Below are 22,834 nucleotides of genomic sequence, written 5' to 3' on the forward strand. Positions count from 1 at the left end.
TTACTCAGAATCAAACAATCAATCACCTAAGGATCCCACATTAGCCATATTCTACCCTTATCAGTATATTCATAATTTGCTTCCCATTTCCATCCTTGTGCTTTTTTTGTGTGATCTTTACTGCTAAGTGTTCCTTTATTTTATGTTCTAAAATTGCCATAACTCCAACATTATTCTCCTTCATAAACAATTTGAGTTCCTTTTGTTTATGAAGTTTATTTATTCCCTTTGTGTTCCATGTGACCAGCTTCATGTAACCATTACTATTAACCTTCCTCCATACCCTTCTCCTCCACCAGCATTATCCTCCATTACACTTATTGAACCCTGTTCCATACTAACTAATGCTCCAAATCCATTTGTCATCCTCATCTCTAGTGCATTTGTCTGTGTATCTGAACTTCCTCTAGCTATTATTCTTGGAGATACTTGTTGCCATGCTGCTGCCTCCTCACTTACTTGTTCCTTCCCCTTATCTTTTCCTCCATTTATTACTTGTGGGATTACTGTCCCATTAGTAGTATTTTGCTTCTGAACCCATTTATTGACCAGCTTAGGAGCTACTTTACGAGTACCCTCATTTGTAGTACATTTGTGTCCTACCTACATACATTTAAGACAATATTTCTGGAATCCATTCATACTTCACCTCTTGTTCAAACACTCTCCCATTTGGATCTTCCACCTTGAGTTTCTTTGGCAATTCCCTTGCTACATCCATTTCGACTAGCACTCTTGCAAAAGTAATCCTCTCAACCTTAGTAGTGCATTCATCAACATATAATGGAACCTCTAGCCCACTACTAATTCTACTTAGCGAATCCATACTCCAGCAGTTCAACACCTCTAGCCCAAATTGGCACTATCTGCAACACCTCCTTATTGAAGTTAAAATCAGCACTCCAAACTTTAACTACAATGGGTTTATTATTAAGCATATGAGGACCAGAATACAACACTTCATTCCTATCATCCAAGCTAGCAAATCTAACTAAGAAGTAGCCATCATTATGGTAATACACTTTAGGTTTACTAACTGTATTTACCTTTTATTATGTATAAAAGAATACATAAATTATTTCTTAACTTTTATTTATATTAATTATTAATTATTATGCATAAATAATTTATTGCTTAATTAGCTATCAAATATAATATTAATTAATTTTGGTATAACTCACAACAAACCTGTCAGCGGTGACCGATATTTGTTCAGTGCTTTTGTGTATCTTCTCTGTTTGTGTCTTGTATGTGTGTGTTCCCTGAGGAGGCTTCTTTCTCTCTCTAAATAAATAAAATATCATTCTCCCTCCTCCTCCTCTCGGAACTTCACTCTCTATCTCTCTCTACAATTTGTGTTTCTCTCTACAGCCATGGCCGCCGACAGCTTCACCGACAAAAATGCCGTTTTCCGGAAGCTCAAAGCCAAGTCCGAGAACAAGGTTTACATTGAATTTTCTATATTTTGTCTATCTTTAATTATCTGCGGATTTTATTTTATTTTTTTTGTATTTTTTCCGTTTTGTATATTTGTTTTTGATTGAAAATTGTGTTTTTCATTTGAATTGCTTGTATTTTTGTTTGAATTGATTTAGGAACTTGAGATCTGATTTAGATCTAGTGTTTCTGTTGAGTAGATCTTTGTTTTATGAACGATTTAGCTTGAATTTTGTTCAGATGTGCTTTGATTGCAATGCGAAGAATCCTACATGGGCGTCGGTTACGTATGGGATCTTCTTGTGTATTGATTGTTCGGCAACGCATCGTAGCCTTGGTGTTCACATCAGTTTTGTTAGGTACATTTTAAAGTTTGATCTCTATCTTTATGCATTTGTTTATTGTTAAAAATTGAATTGTCTTTTTTCCTTCGATTCAGCTATGTTGTTTGTTTATACATGGTAACTTTACCAGTGAATTTCGTTTGGGAAGTTATGTAAGGTATGCGGTTTAGGTTTTATTAGATACTGTGTAAAAACGATTAGGAATGTTGAAATTATTGGAATCAACAGGTTAGAAGCCGTGATTTCTGCCTTATAAACAGTTGCTTCCTCTCATTGCTCAATGTTGCAATTAAGATGAGGATGTATTAAAAGATTGCATCTTTGGATGAATGTGTGCTGGACAAATTAGTATAGATCTAGTTGAGGACACCAATTTTGTGTAAGGAGCACTTAAAGAGATAATATCAGTAAGTCTACAAGTAGTGAAGTCTATTCTCTTATCAATAGGTGTCAAGGGAATGGCCCTGCAAATTGGTTATGATTAAGATACATTATCATGTTGTAGGAGGAAAAAAGAACAGATTTTGCTGTAACATCTGATATTTGTAGTCAGGAGCTACTTTTTACGTGGAAGAGTGGAACTATTAAAGGGACCTGATAGTACTAGTTTGTATCCTTATTTACGCACTAAAAACCATAGATGCACTCGCCATAGGTTTGGCTTTGGGACTTCAAAGATATGGTTGATTTAGCATTCTATCCAAATGGATTATTTTTATATGCACGAATACCTTGTTAGCTGGCTTTCATATCAAGCAAACTGATAATCCAAGCTTTGATGGATATTAAAGTAGTGGAGGATGAATTGGATTAATCTCCCAAGATTTAGTTACATGGATTTTGCTAGGTGTGCACAAGTATTTCCACTTGTAGGTGTATATTTTAATCTGCTCGGTGCATCACCACCATATACACTTTCTTGACATGATCCGTCATGTCTAATGAAAGATCCATGTTATATTAGGCCAACATATTAGTATAGTCAACACCTAAAATTTCTTGATAGTTGGATTAAAGACAGGCCTGATTGTAGATACCTACTAAAAACCAGTATCTCCAGTGCTGGATGACCTGCAGGGAATATTTTTACCTGTGAGGATGTTAATGTTTTAGGAAGTGCTGAGAGAACATAGCTGGAAGAACAAAACAACACAATGTATCTTTAAACGGAAGTTGCAATGTATTGGAAGTAGTATTGAAGAGTTACAGTGAATGGAGTTTCTTCAATTATGACTATAGTCTATACAAGGGGTAAGAATGTGAGACTTCTAGATAGTGCTATCCAAAAGGTTGGGGATCTCAGTAGACGCGCAGCTGTGTTGCCTATCTTGTTCCAATTCTGTTGAGTCATTCCAGGAAACATAAAGCAAGCTTTGTGGAGCTAGAAATTACCAGTTGTTCGGATTATCAGTAGGTCACTGTCTCTGTCTATTCCTCTTTGCATAATCCGTGGTGTTTCAAAAGAGGGAAACAATAGATGGTTTGAAGATGGAAGAAAGACAGTTCAGCAACTAAGATGCTTAGTTTTCAGCTTTTGTATTACTGATGTTACATACAACATGGATGAAGTGTTAGACTATTAGGGCTTCCTGCATAGCTAAGGGATGCTGTGTTTTCTCTACATATCCTTGTATTTTTGTGTATTATCTTGGTGCTTTTAACAATAAAGTACCTTAACTTTCTCAAAAAGAAAAATAAGTTGGTATCTCGGAAAGTTGGGTTGTCATCTTGATTCTACATTATGCTACAACAGCTCCAAAGCTAGTGCTTCTTCATTTTGCCAAACAATTGGTATTACCACCTCAAGAAACTTGTTGTATTTGCCCAGGGATTTGGTTCAGTGGTAAGAGCACATCACAACAATGCACGATGTGTGGATTAGGCAGATGTCACGGATTTGAATCAAGTCGCAGACAAATGCTTGGAATGTACGTGGAGAAAAGCAAAGGGCACACCAACAATCCATCGAGTTCCGAACTGTGCTCCATTTGCCCTAGAGAATTTTTCATTCCTTAGAATAGAAAGGAGTGAGTTAAGACTCTTTCTGTGTTAACTTTAGTTTCAGTTTCCTGCTTATCATGGTTAACGGAACCTCAGAAAAATTCTGAGCAACTGTAATATGGTTATTGTTTTTCTTAACACATTTTCTTCGCCCTCATTGAAAAACCCCATTTTCTTTCTTTTGAGGAGGGTGTAGAGCCTTTCTTTATCCATGGGCTAGTGGCTAGTTCTTCACATTATAATGTCAGTACTATTCTTTTCAAATCACACTGCCAATGGGATGATCTAAGGCGTGGAAAAATGGAAAAGGTAAGTTCGAAATGGCCATGTTGGGTTTCTTGGTTGTGACAACAGGCTAATGCGACATGCCTCCTTTTTTCTAACAACTGGCATCTGCATCACTCTTTGAGCCTCATCACTTCCATTGTTGCTCATCTCATCTCACTTTACCTCGGTAGCTGGACCTTTTCCTAGCTCTAACAACTAGCATATCAGAAGTATTAGTCAAACAGGGACGATAGACTATTATTTACCTTATTAAAAAAGTGATGACAACATCTCATGGTTAATGATGAATCTGGGTACCTTCTTAAACCTAACCGTATTTGATTGATCATGAGAACAATTGGCAATGGGAGAATATGGAAGGCCATGAAGGCTAAACTTTGAGGTGTTTTCGCTGTCTATATGGGCTTGCTTGAAAAAAAAAAGGGAGGGGGTGGGGAGGGGGGAGATACGGGAGTGTAAGATAGAGTTTGAATGCATGTATCTGTTAGTGACTTACTGTGTTAGGGAGGGTTCTATAGCTTTGCATTTCCTTAATCATGGTTGAGATATCTACTACGGACCAAGGGTGATCTTCTGCCTCTGGGTCCCACCTTCTTGTCTTTTGTACTCTCTCCATTCAGTTTGTTTGGTATAATTTAACTAGGCATGACGTTTTAAGAGAGAAATGAAGACTTTTAAAACCCGCGATTTTAAACATGCATAAAATTTGTGTGGCTATAAAAACTTCTCTTTAAGAGTAAAATAAAACTCATGGTCTTAAACATGCCATACCATTTGTGTGGCTATAAAAGCTTCTCCTTAAAGAGTAAAATCGGAAGTTTCAAATTCAATTGTTATCAAATATAGAAATGTACTGTTCTAAGATGTGCTTTTTAGAACAGACTAATAAGGAAATAATGTCAAACTTATTGGAGCAGATGGAGTATTGTTTTGAGGTGGGAGTGGGTATGGCCAGCTGCAAACAAATATATTCTGCCTTCTCTCTGTTATTTTGGCATTTATAACTCTGTCCATTTTTTAATGAATTGATTCTTGCAGGTCGACAAATTTAGATTCATGGTCTCCAGATCAGTTGAAGATGATGTACTTTGGTGGAAATAACCGTGCTCAAGTTTTTTTCAAGCAGCACGGATGGACGGATGGAGGCAAGATTGAAGCCAAGTATACCTCCAGGGCTGCCGAATTGTATAAACAATTACTCTCAAAAGAAGTTGCTAAAAGTAAAGCTGAGGAAAGTAAAGCACAGGATGCAGGTTTGCCAGCATCACCTGTTGCCTCTCAGGCTGTGCAGACTACAAATGGATTTTCTAATATTAAGACTAGTGAAGCTTCAAAAGAAACCTCATCATTTAAGGATGAAACACCAGGGGTTTCTGCTTCACCCAAAGCTTCACAATCAGTGTATACTACTTCAATTAAGAAACCAATAGTTGCAAAGAAATCTGGCAAGCCAGGTGGACTTGGAGCTCGTAAACTTACTAAAAAGGTACATCTTAGACTTCCAAGCTAGAGAAATGGGTGCAGGGTATAAATTGCATATTTTGAAATGAAGATTTATACATGCGCTTATAGTAAGGTATTTAACAAATTTGGAACTTAAATTAATTGATTGAACATCTTTACAGACAAGTGAAAGTTTGTACGACCAGAAGCCTGAAGAACTGCCTGTTCAAGTTTCTTCCTCCAACCCTGCAAGTAATGCACCAACTGGTGGCTCATCATTCACATCTCGCTTTGAGTACACAGACAATGTCCAGCCCTCTGAGATGAGTTCTGGACGTGTTCTTAACCATGTATCCCCTCCAATGTCCTCCAACTTTTTTGCGGACTATGGAATGGAAAGCGGTTTCAAAAAGAAAAGCTCGAATTCTTCCAAAGTTCAAGTGAGTTCTTATTCTAGTTTTTATGTTCACTGCCATACAAGGATTCTAATAGAGCTGTTACAGTGAAATTTTAATATTGATATGAGTATCTATGAGATATAAAGAAAGTAGTGTCACACTTAGTTTAACTGCTATATTATACACATAGGTGCAGCAGTTGGGTGGGTGGACTATATTTTGATCAATACCAAGTTGGCGGCGGTGACTACCGACTTGTGAGAGATTTGTTGCTTTTTGGTCTTATTCCAGCTTCCTGTGTGTTATCAATAAGTACAAGGATTGTTATTGATTTAGGAAAAGGTTGTTGCCATTTGGAACTTCAAATGTTACATTCTAAATATTTGCAATGCAAGTTTCAAGTGTTTGGTTACTAATGAAAATAAAAATAAAAACGACTTTTGGATGTTTTGTAATATAGTTTGCCTTTGAATTTTTTCTTTCTTTTTTCACATTGGATGGATTTGTCTTTCAGTTTGTGATTTATTGTTCTCACTCGGTTCTTCTTTTGTTCGTTGTTTATGAGTAGACTGCTTTGCCTAAGTTGTTTCTGTAGTCTTCAATTTATTTATTTTTTCGTCAATGGTGATCTGGGCCAGCTTTCTATGCATCTCAACTAATTCCACCAGGTACTTATTCTCTTATCAGCACAAGTAGTGGGCTTGGGTAGATAGGAAAAAAATCACCTAGAGTTTTTTTGTTTCTGCTTGGGTTTGAACCTAAGACTCATGGCTCTTCCCCACTTCATTGATGCCACATTTTTCTCACATTCTACAGATGGTGTTTGTTTTATTTAATTAACTTAATCCTATTTTAATCAGATCGAGGAAACTGATGAAGCAAGGAAGAAGTTTACCAATGCAAAAGCGATTTCATCCGCCCAATTCTTTGGTGATCAGAGCAAAGCTGAAATGGAAGCCTCAGTTTCTCTTAAGAAGTTCTCGGTATGACTGCTTGTTGTAGATAACATTCTCATATATTTATGGGTAGCTGTTTTCTTAATCAGCATGCAGACACATTGACTTGACCATCTCCCATTCCACATTCATTATCATAGTAGGGTCTTGTCCAATAAATTAATTAGAAATAGCTCTCTGCCGTCGCAACAATAATATGCCTTGCGTTTCTCCTTGGTCCTTTTCCCTTTTATCATAATACATTATACTTCTTCCCATGCTATCATTTTGCTTCGAAAAGACTGTTCAGAAACCTTGCGGAGGGGGCGGGGGGATATTATCCATTAGAATCGTCCACCGGATGGCTCTGGGAAATTTCTCGGGTCCTAAAATAGGAAAAAATTGTTGACAGAAGAATTCCACCTAAAAATGGATGAATCAGATTCATGCTCCTTAAAATGTTTTCTACTGCATCTATTCTCAGGGTTCAAGTGCCATATCAAGCGCAGACCTTTTTGGTGACGATGATAGATCAGATCTGGACCTCACTGCTGGTGATCTCATTAACCGGATCTCGTTCCAGGTATATTATGACACAAATGTAAATGTTTTTTAGTTCCGACACGAAGATATTGAAAGGACCACTCTCTATGTTTTTAGGCACAACAGGACATGTCCTCTCTGAAAAACATTGCTGGAGAAACTGGAAAGAGACTTGGCTCATTTGCGTCAACCTTAATGTCCGATTTTCAAGACCGAATCCTGTGAGGTTACAGGACCAGAATATTTCAGGCAGATGCAAACATTTTGTATGAAAAATAATAATGGAATGGAACTCTATATTTAGGCTTTGAAGAAGCTGGTCTTGCCTGCATGTTAAAAATTTCTTTACGTGTTTTTCGTTATCTTCATTTGGTTCTCGATGAGGTTTGTAGAGCTTTGTTCAACAATTTACTGTTTTCTGGTCGCGTCTGAGTTGTGAAATCATTCAACTGTAAACTATAGTGAAAAACTCTTTAGATTTTATCCTCTTTATCAGCCTGCCATATATAACTAGAAAGATAACATTAGGTCAATCTTTTTAAATTCATAATAACTCAATTATTAGTTCACTCGAAACAATGAAAAGAACTCATATTTGAAATTTGGAACTGTTTGAGGAGATTTGAGCTCATGTACATGGTTATATACTATTTATACAATATCGATACATTACATATACATTTAACTATTATTGTTGTTGAAAATAATATTCATCCTCTACAGTTAGGTAAAAGGTTCTAGAAACTAAATTTAAAAAACAGTCAAGACTAGAAACATAATAAGGTTTCTTAGCTAATGTTTCTCTGACTACGAACGGTAACGATAGCTTGATGTGCTACGAAATTAACAGTATGTTTCACGTTTTTGGTTTGTTACTTATACAAATATGTGTGGGACCCTATTAATATGAGCTATATTAATTAAACATTAGGTGTGAATTGTTATTAAATTAAACTATAAATGTATTTAATAATTCATAGTAGATGTTTGCCATACTACATTTTTTGTTTAATAATTAATTATTTCATAATATTATTTTTTAATTGTTGATCATTTTGAGTTATAGATAGCTATATAAAGAATTTTTCTTTCCATAAAAATAATATTATTTTGATGTATCATACATGTTTCTCATGTGTCACACACAAAACTTAATCTACACACAATAAATCAATTAATTTTGTCTTCTTTTTGCTAATTAATATGTTTTTTGTGAGTATTTGTTTGTCCTATAATTGCTCCTCTTCTATGTATTTTCGAAGTTATATTCTTGAAACTATATATATTTTCTACGCGTAGAATTTCTAGAGAATAATTCTTATTATCATGTAGCTTATATATGGTATTTCGATGAGTGCTATTTTTAATTTGAGAACTGTATGAGTTCAACAAATAGAGATTTTGTTTGTTTGTTTTTCACAGAAGCTTAATCAAATGCTTAAATGAGAAAAAAAAGAAAAAAGAGGAAGACTAAGAACACATTTGAGAAATGGAGTGAGTGTTAAATTCATATCGGGTTGGTTGTTCTATATTAGTTATGGATTAGTCGAATACAAAAATTAATGTGAAATCGATATGATGTGATTATAAATTGATTGAAGGAAGTCATGCAGACTATTTGAGGTGACAAGTCTAGTGACTCGACACAAGTACAATAAGTAGTAATCTATTATAACTTTCATGATTTATACATGGTTCATAAAGTGAATGTATTATCAAATGTTTGGGCTAGAAAGTTTGACGTATAATAGATAGAGTGAGTGTGCGTGCGTGCGGGGTGTAGGTATGCCACTTATGAGAAAGAACTTCAAGTCAGTAAAGTAGTTAACCAAACACAAGTAACAAGTTTGTCAGTCCTTCCTCCGATGCCTTCCGTTCATTTCATCATTTTGTTGTGTTGTTCTGTTCATAGGTCCGTGGGACAAGTTTTTTTACTTAGTATGATATTGAAACGGTTATGTGAGATGTTCTCACTTTTATAAGACATGTTTATTGTTGATTGAGATATGATGATCATTATTGAAAAGACTTGTTAATTATAAGTATCTCGACATATGTTTTTGGTTAAAATTTTATATAATATGATAGAACTTAAATGTCTTGACTATTTAGGAAATGCTTCTACTATTTATGAAGAAAATTATAAATGAGAGTAGACCTTGATGGATTCCGTGTAGCTAACAACATATTCGTTACACTTGGCATCTTGTATTTATCGATTACTAATACAATCCTCGCTAGTGGGAAGGTAGAACTGACATATTGTTATTGATTTTCCTAAAGCAGGGACATATTGATATGAATATTTGAATCATTTATGAGGGATTCATTGTTATTGATCATATTTTTAAGTAGAAGAGGACACTTATTACATGATTCATTCTTGAAAACCCTCAAATATATATGAGATTTAAAATGAAAGTCTTTTACTGAAATTTACTATTAAATGGTTAAGTTGATTTTGCTTACATGTTACAACAAGATTGATTATTGTTATCATTTTCCCGAAAAGAACATTTATTTTATGATTTTACTTATCATACTAGTATGTTTTATGTTTTTTTTTTCTCATTAAAAAGGTTGTGGTGAAGTGTTATTACTCACTGAGCTAACTTTCACTCCTCACTGATTTTTTTTTTACAAAAGACACAAGTGACATTGACGAGGATTTCATTAACTAGAGCTAGCAAGTTGACATTCCATGGTGATCCTCGCACTTGTTCGCGCAGGCAACAAGCTTATCTATTTGTTATGGACATTCCTTTGATATATCTCTTAGATTCGCTCCATAGTCACTTCTTTTACTAAAGTTATGAGTATTCTTTTGTTTTTATAGACGTGTGACTAGTATTAAACTTCTTTCCATATTTTGAGATGAATTAGTATTATTGTGTGACGAATAGATTGTTAATGGATATTACGTCTTAATTTGGAGATGTTCTTAGTTGTGTTGCAGATTTCTGAAATAGAGAAAATTTAGATAGGCCCAAAAATAAGGAAAACTATGCCCGATTTTCTTTAAAATTTTGTTAACGCTTGCTTTAGGATTCTCCCCTTAGCACCGTTCGCAGTCTTAAATTGGAGACTGACATGTTTTGAGTAGGAAATAGTGCTCGCTTTTTTACTTAATTTGGTCTATTAGTATAGTCATAAATTTTAGTTTGTGTTAAAATCAGAAATCATTCGTTGTTCGTTTGTCGAGAGTCAATTGAGAACACTCTATACCTTCTCAAAATTAAGTTATTATTCATTTTGAATTTACTATTTTATTTTTAATTATTTCTTCAATTAAGAAAACAAGAGAATAAGAAAAATTCTAGCTCATTCTAAAGGATTGCATATTTTAATTATCCATGATTATTAATGTCTAATATGATCATTTGATGAAGATCGACGGAAAGTGACATAAATAACTGATACTATTGGAGGGATTTCTTTTTGCATAATTGGTATTGTAACTGATACTTTTGTAATGGATTTAATAGATACTTACTTTTATGATCCATATAACCATATTTCGAATTGAGTTCATCCTTATAGTAATCAAATGAATTGAGTTATCAATATTTAGGCGTAAAAACTAAGAACTCAACGAGATTTTATTTTTAATTTGATTTGAAGGGGAAGTGCCCATTAAGTTCTCAAGAACCATAAAGTAGCAATAACGTCTCAACATCATAAAAGGAGAAAAATTTATCAAAATAAATCAAAATTTCTATTAAGAGTTTGACCATTTATTTAATTTGTGATCAGTACTCTTTATCATACCTTAAATAAATTATGCATGTATAAAATAAAAGTCAATGTTTTTCCTTTAATTACAATATTACATATAGGTTGATTAGAACAAAAATGCATTATCAAGCTATTGAGAAATATAAACCTAGTAGATAGTATTTTCCCCCCAATAAATAAGTATATAATCATTCAGCTATAGAAAGATTACGAAATCTTTCAAAATTTTAGCTAAACCTAATCTCTGCCGCCGGTCATCATGGCCATGATGGACATAGGCCAGCCACCACCATCGGAAGCCAGGCCAACTTTGCATATTCTATCCAATACTGGACAACCCTCATCAACAACCTTTGCCAATACAGTCAAACAAATCAAATCACCCCACAAACCAATTTCGATGAAGCAAGTTGCATACCTACATGGAGAACCAAGAATAATTTGGGAGAAGGAGGAAGTCCATCAGATGATTTTAAATGAAGAATTACAATATGCAGTAATAGGAAAAATTTCCTACTGATGGCCTGAGGTACAAGACCTAAGGAGATTAATACCAAAGCAATGTGAACTAAAGGGTGAAGTAAATATTGGATTGTTGACTAACACATATGTTCTCATACGAGCTACAGAGATGGAGGATTATGTCATCTTACTATCAAAACCACAGTTTTACATAACGCACCACCACTAGACCTACCCCATGCGAACTCTTAAATGGGACCCTTTATTTGATCCGGAGGAAGAAACTTTAATAGCCATCGCATGGATCTCATTCCCATCGCTACCACCAAACTTTTTTGGTAAGGAAGCAATTTTTTCAATGGCAGCTGCAGTAGGGAAACCTCTACAAGTGGATTTGGCCACAAAGAATAAGACTCGACCAATTTGTGCTAGGGTCAAAGTGGCGGTTGATTTACTGGGAGAATTCCCAAGGAGAATTAATATTGGTATAAGAAAGAAGACACGAGAAATCAAGGAGAAGTGGATTACTATCAAATATGATCACGTGCGAAAATACTACAAAAACTGTAAATTACAGGGATACAATGAAGTGGAATGTTTTGTCCTTCATCCAGAATTATACCCCAAAGAAGAGGAAGAGAAGGATAGGGACAAAAAAATACAAATGAGGATATCAATGCAGGAAGGGTTGTGAATTACAGGGATACAATGAAGTGGAATGTTTTGTCCTTCATCCAGAATTATACCCCAAAGAAGAGGAAGAGGAGGATAGGGACAAAAAAAATACAAATGAAGATACCAATGCAGGAAGGGTTGTGAANAATTTTTTCAATGGCAGCTGCAGTAGGGAAACCTCTACAAGTGGATTTGGCCACAAAGAATAAGACTCGACCAATTTGTGCTAGGGTCAAAGTGGAGGTTGATTTACTGGGAGAATTCCCAAGGAGAATTAATATTGGTATGAGAAAGAAGACATGAGAAATCAAGAAGAAGTGGATTACTATCAAATATGACCACATGCGAAAATACTACAAAAATTGTAAATTACAGGGACACAATTAAGTGGAATGTTTTGTCCTTCATCCAGAATTATACCCCAAAGAAGAGGAAGAGGAGGATATGGACAATACAAATGAGGATACCAATGCAGGAAGGGTTGTGAACAAGCAAGGTGATTGGGTCACAGTGACAACATAGATAATGGGAGAAAGGAATATGGTGAGTTCTGGGAACAAAAGAAGAAAATCTATTCGAAAAGAGGTAGATTACACTTTAAGGGACAAATAGAGCAGGTCTGGAACCCGAGACAAGAGCAACAAAAAGATAGAATGGTAACAGTAGCTAACAAATTCGGAACACTAGATGACAACAATGACACTGGAGTAGGAGAAGGAAACACAGGGGGTAATGATATGAAGCTAGGGGAAAATACTATTGGAGATAAGGAACCGTATGAAGAACAACCTTCTAACATCAGGCAGAAAGAAGATGAAACTACTAGGGAACATAGTTAAATAACAAAAGATAGAGGTAAGAACAAACAAACAACAATATAGGCAAGATGAGAACATTTTAACAGATAATCAAAAGCATAAGGTAAAATCTCCTGGCAGCAGCAACCCACATACAAAAGAAGGAACAACACAGAAGGCATATACCAGCCACAGTCAGGCAACAAGTAGAGCAGAAAATGAACAAGAGTCATCAGGTAGTGCATACTATTGCAAAAGGGGAAAGGAAGAATCATTTGGGGACACAATGGATGGAAGAATGGAACAAGAAAACAAATGGGTACCTACCTCACAGAAGGTACCAAAGATTCATTAATTATCTCAACTAGAGATAGACAAAAAGTTGCAAGAAGAGGAAAATGATACTATGGAAGAAATTATAGAATACATAAGTAGAAAAAGAGATCTATCCATTGAGCAGACTGGACAACTTCAAGGCAAAAACAAAAAGGGAGTAAAGCAGTAAAAAATGCTTTCATATGTAAACACAAATAGTAGGAAGGGTACCACCTCAATATCTCAATGATTTACAAAGTACTATTCTGGAACATCAGATCTGTTAAGACTCAAAATTCTTTTGAGAGATTAATAGACTTGAACAGGAGACATTATTTCTCTTACATAGCAATATTGGATCCTTTTCAAAGCCCCAATGAACTAGAAAAGTACAAGAGTAGATTGGTCATGCCTAATGCTAAGGTATACCTATCAACAAAAATATGGAGCTTTTGGAATGAAAATTGGGAAGAAGAAGATTATAAAGATACTCTAAAACAGCTTACAATTAGTTATAAACTGAGGGACACAAGTGATAGATTCAAGGTGACAGCTATATATGCAAGATGCAGTGCCTCAGAGAGACTAGAATTATAGGATGACCTGGAAGATATAGCATGCAATAATAACAGTCCTTGGATTGTTGGAGGAGATTTCAATTCCATCCTGGATGAATCAGAGAGAAGTTAGGTAGCATCTATACCTGGTGGAATGGTAGGATACAAAAGGATAGTATTTTCAAAAGGTTAGATAGAGTCTTTGGTAGCACTAAATTCATGAAGCTATTACCAGAAAGTGAAGTGCAACACCTAATTAGACAAGGATCAGATCATGCACCTTTACATCTGATTTGCAACATTTGTCAGGAAATAAGAATCAAACCTTTCATATTCTTAAATTTCTGGACTAAACATCAAAGGTTTATGAACCAGGTGGATCAGAGTTGGGGTGAAGAAATTAGAGGTTCGCCTTTTGATATAGTGCAAACTAAGCTGAAAAGACTGAAGTCAGTGTTAGCAAAATGGAGTAAGGAAACATTTGGATTTTTCTTTTAAAAGATTGCCACACTAGAAGATGTGATCAAAATGAAGGAAATCCAACTGGAAGTTTCTTCAACAGAGGAAAATAGGGCAGATTTGAATAAAGCCAATGCAGAGTTGAAAAGATATTTGAAGATTGAGAAAGAATACTGGAAACAAAAGACGGGGATAAAATGGTTTAAAGATGGAGAAAGGAACACCAAATTCTTCCACTCATATGTCAAAGGGAGAAGGAAAAAGCTAATTATCTCAGAGATAACAACCTAGCAAGGTAACAAGATTACATCCACTCAGAATATTGAAAAGGAAGTTGTGGGGGTATTTCATGATCAGTTCAAAGAAGATCAGGAGATAAAAGATTATTCCTTGCTGCAAATATTCCTACTTTGATCAAAGTAGAGCAGAATGAGGAAATGGTGAGGCTACTAACAGAAGATGAAGTTAAAAGAGTGATTTTCTCTCTTAATGGAGATAGTTCGAGTGGACTAGATGGATTTTCAGGACAATTCTTCCAAAGCTGCTGGAACATAATTGGGGAAGACATCACCAACATGGTCAGAGCTTTTTTCTGTGGTTAAGAACTACCAAGGTACATCACACATACCAATCTTGTACTAATTCTTAAAAAGGAAAGTATAGGAACTTTTGGTGATTTGAGACCAATAAATTTAAGTACTTTTGCCAATAAAATTATCTCAAAGGTAGTACAGGAGAAAATGGTAATTGTTCTACCAGAGATCATTTCAACAAACCAAACAAGTTTTGTAAAGGGGAGGAGCATCACTGAGAATGTTCTATTAGCTATCATGGATATTCACAGAAGGGACAATTTACACAATGTTGTGGTAAAACTAGGCATGATAAAAGCATATGATAAAGTCTCTTGGAAGTATCTTCTCAAAGTATTAAGGTGTTTTGGACTTTCTGAAAGAATCATAGATATGGTGCTAAGGTTAATCAGCAATAATTGGTATTCAATGCTTGTGAATGGACAGTCTTTTATTTTTTTCCAGTCTTCTAGAGGTCTTAAACAAAGTGACCCTCTATCACTTACATTGTTTATAATTGCAGCAGAAGTCTTATCAATGAGCCTAAATAAATTATTTGAAGATCAGGAGTTCAGGGGATATGTGTTAGGGTTTTGCCCTAATTTTTTTTACCATAATTTAAGATTTATTTTTCCTTAAAGAAAAGACAAAACATTACCAAAAATGTTTTTACTTTTCCTGAAAGGAAAATATAATATTCTTTCATATTTGGTTTATTCTTTCCTTTTAGGAAAAGGTTTTGGAGTAGCTAGTCCTTTTCTAGTAAGAAAAGGTTTTAGGACTCTATAAATATATGTTTGTTTCTTCTAACACAATAACAATACCATCCACAACGTAGTCGTTTAAGAGTCTTGTTTATGGGGGGATTTATTCTCTCTAAAGTTTCAATGTTTTTCTTTATATTAGTTTTGATATAATAATATTTTGATGTTTTAGTATAAGTTTTTTGTTATCTGATTTATCAACTATATGATTTGCAAATTGTAAGCTTTCGCATGACGCCCTAATCACCCATCATAACCCAACAAGTGGTATGAGAGCACATGGTCCAACGATCCCATCGTCCGACGGTCCTATGGTTCAATGAGGTTGAAGATAGACTCAAGATGGTTTCAAATCAATTTGTAATCAACCTGATGATAATTAAGATTTTTGTGCTACTACATGTGGAGAAACACTACTAAAAAAACAGCGTTTAGCGACGGATATTTACAACGAACTATATTCCGTCACTATATAACGACGAATTTGCGACGAAATTATCATTTTGTTGCAAGATTAACAATTGATTTTTTTTTATTTATAATATAGCGACGGATTTGCAATGAAATATTTAATTCGTCACTAAATATTAGCGCGAAATTTTGGCGCCTAATTTTCCCTACGGATTTAGTAAAAAAATAAGGGTGACAAATTAAATTAATATTTTGCGACGGAATTAGTGACGAAAAAAAGGTCGCTAAACTTTTATATATATTTTTATAAAATTTTTATTATATAGTGACAAAAATATCCGTCAATATAATATTTTCTAAATATATATATTTATTTGAAAGTGACGAATGTCATAATCCGTCACTAATTCCGTTAGAATATTTTTTAAAGTGATATATTCTAAGGGCACAAAACATTCACACTCACACTTACACTTTTCAGAGATGAAGCTCTGAAACTCCAAGCCCTCTATCTCTGAAACTCCATTTCGATTTCAAACTCCATCTCGAAGCTGGTAACACTCGAAGCTCTGAAGCAAGTCTCCATCTCGAAGCTCTGAAGCAAGTCTCCATCTAGAAAGGTAAGCGCTCAAACTCCATTTTCGATTTCAAAGCTTCAGTTTCCCAAATGGATTTGTTGGTTCAGATATTAAGGGGAATCAATTTCCCAAGCTAGGTTTATCAAGAACCAATTATAAAATCAAAACCCTAGCTCCAATTTGCAATATTTCCACATCTAGGCCAGCTTCGATTTTGATGACTTTCAACTCTTTCTCTCTGAAAAATAGGAACCCCCACTAGGAATTTCGGTCAGATTTCTGCATTAGGATATCAATTTCAACTCGACATACCATTGTTTTCCAGTTGCAAAATATGAACCCTAACTAGGAATCATTTCAGTCGACCACTAAAAATAGAGATTTTAGTCGTTTGGGTGTTATGAAAATATGATATTTTAACTATGAACTCTTTCCATTTCGTTTAGCTTGAAGTAAGATTGAATGTCCTGAAAATGAGGAAGAGGAAGAGTTTGAAGAAGACATAAATAGTGACTAGTGCTTGATAATATACTATTGTATCTTCAATGTATTTTCTTTGTTTCTGATGTTTAATTTAGGATAATGTTCTTTAGTTTCTGCTTTTAACTATGTGTATTCTATTTCTTATTCTAACTCTTAATTAAATCTACTAATTGCAGCTTTAATAATTGTTATACATACTAGTTAACTATGCATTTATTAGAATTACTTACAGTTAATATAGAGGATTCCTTATTAGAATTACTTACAGTTATTTACTGATTGTGATGAGTGCTTCACTCTACTTTCTGTTACTGTAATAGTTCTCATTATTATGGATAATGTTTTATTCTATTTTGTAACAGTCATGATCTAACAACAATATATATTTTATATTTGTTTACAGATATGGCTCGAAGCAGAGGTCGTGGCAAATCCTCAGGTAGGAGTAATCTTTCTATTCGTGTAAGCATGCCAATTATTCCCATGCCCACTATAGTTTCTCCTCAACAAGGTGGTACCCCAACCATTGTAACGTCAACTCAAAGTATCAGTCCAACCATCTCTGAGGCACCTCCAGCTACACAAAATCAGAATAACCTAATAGGTCAGGGTCTGTCTACTCAGAACAACCCATCAGATCATACCAACACAGTTGCTGCTACACCAAATCAGAGTAACGTAATAGGTCAGAGTATGTCTTCTCACAATAACCCAATAGATCATACCAACACAGTTGCTGCTACACCAAATCAGAGTAATGTAATAGGTCAGGGTCTGTCTCCTCAGGGTAGCCCAACAGGTAATAGCCATGCACGGACCCTTGTCTTTATAACTCATGCAGGGTTAGTCCATTCTTTTGCTTTTATTCTTGTAACTTGTTTCTACTTATCCTTGTCTTTCTACTTAGGCTTCTTCCCTAATTTTCTAACAAAGAAATATTGTTTCTAATATCATGTCATTTCTCCACCCTTAAGTTGCGGCTGCCTATTTTTAAAGTGTATTTGTACCTATTTTTAAAGTGTATTTGTATTCTATTTGGCTTTACATGCTTGGAGCATACTGCTTTTCAAGGAATTGGTTAAGCTTTCAAGCTGGAAGCTCAAAATGCACACTACAAATGACATTTGCAGCAGCTTCAGTTTACCTACTGTAAATGAAAATTTTAAACTCAATCTATAGGTGTACATTTAGGATTTTTGTCAAGAATCGTAGTGACTAGCTGAGAATTATTTTGTGTTGCTTTTGTTGGAATGTTTATGAACTCAATCTATATGAACAACAAATGTTTATTATGTGTTGCTTCTGTTAGAATGAACTGATCTTTCTTTACGATAGTAAGAAACTATGAAAGAGATTGGTGTGAATTTCATTGAATATTCAGGGTTGTAGCATGTAGCCTTTGTCATTGATTGTCTTGCTGCCTAGAATACTCTCTATATACACTTCAAGTTGCAGGCTAGTTGTTGTTACTTATTCATTGTAATACCATCTGCTCTTAGTACATCCATGTATGCACCCTTAAAATTTTATTCTTAGTCAGGTGATGNNTCACTTACATTGTTTATAATTGCAGCAGAAGTCTTATCAATGAGCCTGAATAAATTATTTGAAGATCAGGAGTTCAGGGGATATGTGTTAGGGTTTTGCCCTGATTTTCTTACCATAATTTAAGATTTATTTTTCCTTAAAGAAAAGACAAAACATTACCATAAATATTTTTACTTTTCCTGAAAGGAAAATATAATATTCTTTCATATTTGGTTTATTCTTTCCTTTTAGGAAAAGGTTTTGGAGTAGCTAGTCTTTTTCTAGTAAGAAAAAGTTTTAGGACTCTATAAGTATATATTTGTTTCTTCTAACACCATAACAATACCATCCACAATGTAATCGTTTAAGAGTCTTGTTTATGGGGAGATTTATTCTCTCTAAAGTTTCAATGTTTTTCTTTATATTAGTTTTGATATAATAATATTTTGATGTTTTAGTATAAATTTTTTGTTATCTGATTTATCAACTATATGATTTGCAAATTGTAAGATTTCGCATGACGCCCTAATCACCCTTCATAACCCAATAAGTGGTATCAGAGCAGATGGTCTAACGATCCCATCGTCCGACGGTCCTATGGTTCAATGGGGTTGAAGATAGGCTCAAGATGGTTTCAAATCAATTTGTAATCAACATGATGATAATTAAGATTTTTGTGCTACTACATGTGGAGAAAATTTTCAAATATATTTTCAACAATATCCTGCTGCTCCATCCTTTAAAACAAAATTAATTTTCAACCCATGATTACTTTAACTCATGGGCTCCAACTTTCAACCCCTGCAAACTTTTAATGTTAGGGCTCCACTTTTAACTCATGCATCTTACTTTTAACACATGAACTTCACTTTTAACTCATGCATATTACTTTTAACGCGTAAGCTCCATTTCAACCCTGTTCATAATTTTTAACACAAGGCTTTTTTTAAATCATGGTAAGCAGCAGTGATACATGAAGATTTTGTGAAAAACGAAGATATCATGCATATGAAGAAGATAGATCAAACTTTGTTAAGAAAATCCAGCCAAAATGGGAGATTTTTTAGGGTTTTGCAATAATTTTCTTACCATAATTTAAAATTTATTTTTTCTTAAAGAAAAGACAAAATATTACCATAAATGTTTTTACTTTTCCTAAAAGGAAAATATAATATTCTTTCATATTTGATTTATTCTTTTCTTTTAGGAAAATGTTTTGGAGTAGCTAGTCCTTCTCTAGTAAGAAAAGGTTTAGGAATCTATAAATATATGTTTATTTCTTCTAACACAATAACAATAACATCCACAATGTAGTCGTTTAAGAATCTTGTTTATAGGAGATTTACTCTCTCTAAAATTTCAATGTTTTTGTTTATATTAGTTTTGATATAATAATATTTTGATGTTTTAGTATATGTTTTTTGTTATCTAATTTATCAACTATATGATTTGCAAATTGTAAACTTTCGCATGACGCCCTAATCACCCTTCATAACCCAACAATATGAAATGCCTAAATGGAGTCAAAAAATAAATCACTTGTCATATGCAGATGACACTATTCTTTTTTGTTCTAGACAACCAACTTCTATGAGGAACATGATGAAGATTCTAAGGAGATGAATTAGTGTTTGGGCAATTGATAATGTTAGACAAGAACTTGGTGTATCTACATGAGAAGGTCCCTATAGGAGTAAGCTATCAAATTAAGAAGATAACAAGAATAAAAATGAGTTTCTTCCCTTTTACTTATTTGGGTTGCCCCATGTTCTATGGAAGAAAGAACAAGTCACATTTTACGGGGTTAGTACAAAAGGTGGCAAAATGAATCCATGGAAGAATAGACTTTTATCTTTTGGGGGGAGACAAGTCCTAATTTCACATGTATTATAGTCAATACCTATCTATGTGCTCTCAGCTATGAATCCTCCAAATGGGGTCATTAACCATTTACATAAGTTGTTTACCAAATTCTTTTGGGAAAATTCTACTGGGTCAACGAACAAACATTGAGTATCTTGGGAGAACATGTGCTACCCTAAATCAGAAGGAGGCCTGAGATTCAAATCATTACAAGATATGTCAGGAGTTTTGTTTGTAAAATTATGGTGAAACCTCAGAACCTCAACATCCTCCTTGTGGATTACATACATGAGGAATAAGTATTGTAAAAAGGTTCACCCAAAAGTGGAAAAAGGGCAAGGACACTCGTATGCGTGGAGAAAAATGAATTCAATAAGGGAAGAGATTGAACATAATATATGGTGGCAGGTGAAGGAAGGAAATTCAAGCTTTTGATTTGACAACTGGACAAAACAGGAAGATTTATACTTTATAGAGGGAGAAAATGCTATTGAAGAAGAAATAGAGATCAAGGAATTTATACTAAATGGAAGTTGGAATGAAACAAAGTTGCTGCAAAATTGTCCTAGGAGATGACTGGTTACATAATGGAAAGAATAAAACCACCCATAATTGAAAATAGATGTGATAGACCTTGGTGGATGGGAAATACTCAAGGTAGTTTCACAATTAAATCTGCATGGCATTTATTGAGACAGAAAAGGGAATGCAGAAGAGACTATGAGTTTATATGGTGTAAAAGACTTTCTTTTAAGGTGAATTTCTTCTTATGGAGGGTATGGAATAGGAAAATAGCTTCAGATGACAACCTCAAAAGAATGCACATTCCAATTGTTTCGGGATGTTGGTGTTGTAAAACAAAGAAGGAGGAAACTATGTCACATCTTTTTTAAACAACCCCTATAGCCACTAGGCTATCGAGGCAGTTTGCTAGTTTTGGAGGTATAAACATTATTGGAATGCACCTTCAACAACTTATTATCACTTGGTGAAAACAAGATAATTCACCAAAGCTAAAATTGATATATCAAGTTATGCCAACAATCATAATGTGGACACTTTGGAAGAGAATGAACAACAAAAAGTATGGAGGAAATACTACATACAACACAATGGTGGAGCAAGTTCAGGACTTGGTGAGAAAGTTTGTGAAGATTAAATACCCATGGATCAAAAATCGGAAAGAAGAGAGTGGATTGCCATTATAAGAAAACTGAAAGATTACAGACCTCAGGTGCATTATCACAGTGTAATATGGAGTCCACCTGAAGAAGGAAATCTGAAATGTAATATCGACGGAGCCTGTAGAGGAAACCCAAGAATGGGATCATATAGTTTTTTGACTAAGAAACCACACAGGAGATCTAGTGTTTGCTAAGGTTAGGGGCATATGGATGACCAACAACACAGAAGCAGAAGCACTAGCTATTTATGAGTCATTGAACCACTGCTATAAAAATGGTTGTCGACCAGTCATTATAGAGATTGATTCACTGGCTGTAAAAAAGTACAACAATGGAGAGTTCCATGGGAGATGATGGAAATGATTGAAGAAATAAGGCATAAACTACAACAACTAAGTTCTCAAATCACTCACATTTACAGGGAAGGAAACATGGTTGCGGATGCACTAGCTAATAAAGTCATGGAGACACAAACAACATTGGAATATCATAGTTTTCAAGAGTTACCAAGCAAAATCAGAAAGCACATAAACAAATCAATCCCAAATCTGAGGAGAAGGAATAGAGCAATAAAGAGGCAACATCAACATTCATGACATCAAGCAAACAATTATTGTTGAAGAAGGAAAGCAACAGTTGCAAAGGAAACAAGAAGCTATAAGAGACCTTGAATCTGGAACATCGAGCTAATCTAAGCTGGAACTCGACAACAGACGCTGGATCTGGAGTTTTCGACATCCTTCAATGGAAATAACATCAGTTCAAAGATGATGAAGAAGAATGGTGGGACAGAAGAAACTTACCTCCAACATAGTTGCAACACTTTCCGACAGAGTTGACGGAAGATGAATGGTGAGAAGATACAAATAGATTTTAGGAGTTCATTTCTAATTTTAATTTTCATTTTTTGGGCCACTGGCTGGACCTTTATTTGAATTGGGTTGTAGCCAAAGAGTTTAATAAAATCGGTCCAATTTAATTAAAAAAAAGAAAGAAATATAAACCTATATATTAAATGACTTATTTAATGGTACAAGAATAATACATAGAGATTTTGAAAATA

The 22,834-nt window shown here is 34.5% G+C and overlaps 1 protein-coding gene and 1 long non-coding RNA gene across 2 annotated transcripts; one reads left to right on the plus strand and one right to left on the minus strand.

Annotated features, from left to right (window-relative positions):
• The first annotated feature begins 1,180 nt into the window (after window positions 1-1,180).
• Window positions 1,181-7,898, plus strand: LOC125842011 (probable ADP-ribosylation factor GTPase-activating protein AGD8). Its single transcript, XM_049521200.1, has 7 exons — window positions 1,181-1,442; window positions 1,678-1,796; window positions 5,109-5,556; window positions 5,696-5,953; window positions 6,772-6,894; window positions 7,331-7,429; window positions 7,507-7,898. The coding sequence occupies exons 1-7, from the start codon at window positions 1,374-1,376 to the stop codon at window positions 7,612-7,614; spliced, it is 1,224 nt and encodes a 407-aa protein (XP_049377157.1). The 5' UTR covers window positions 1,181-1,373; the 3' UTR covers window positions 7,615-7,898.
• A 3,322-nt stretch (window positions 7,899-11,220) lies between these two features.
• LOC125841931 (uncharacterized) lies at window positions 11,221-22,679 on the minus strand. The gene is made up of 3 exons (XR_007443848.1): window positions 22,575-22,679; window positions 22,438-22,510; window positions 11,221-11,542 (listed from the first exon to the last, which is right to left on the minus strand). It is a non-coding gene; the product is annotated as an uncharacterized LOC125841931 (long non-coding RNA).
• Window positions 22,680-22,834: the final 155 nt, after the last annotated feature.

Source organism: Solanum stenotomum, chromosome 10, assembly GCF_019186545.1.
Source record: "Solanum stenotomum isolate F172 chromosome 10, ASM1918654v1, whole genome shotgun sequence".
Lineage (NCBI taxonomy): Eukaryota > Viridiplantae > Streptophyta > Magnoliopsida > Solanales > Solanaceae > Solanum > Solanum stenotomum.

Coding starts and splice junctions, on each gene's coding strand:
- LOC125842011 (XM_049521200.1), top strand. CDS start 1,374: ATGGCCGCCGACAGCTTCACCGACAAAAATGCCGTTTTCCGGAAGCTC. Junction 1,443..1,677: donor AAGCCAAGTCCGAGAACAAG/GTTTACATTGAA, acceptor AATTTTGTTCAG/ATGTGCTTTGATTGCAATGC. Junction 5,557..5,695: donor CTCGTAAACTTACTAAAAAG/GTACATCTTAGA, acceptor ACATCTTTACAG/ACAAGTGAAAGTTTGTACGA.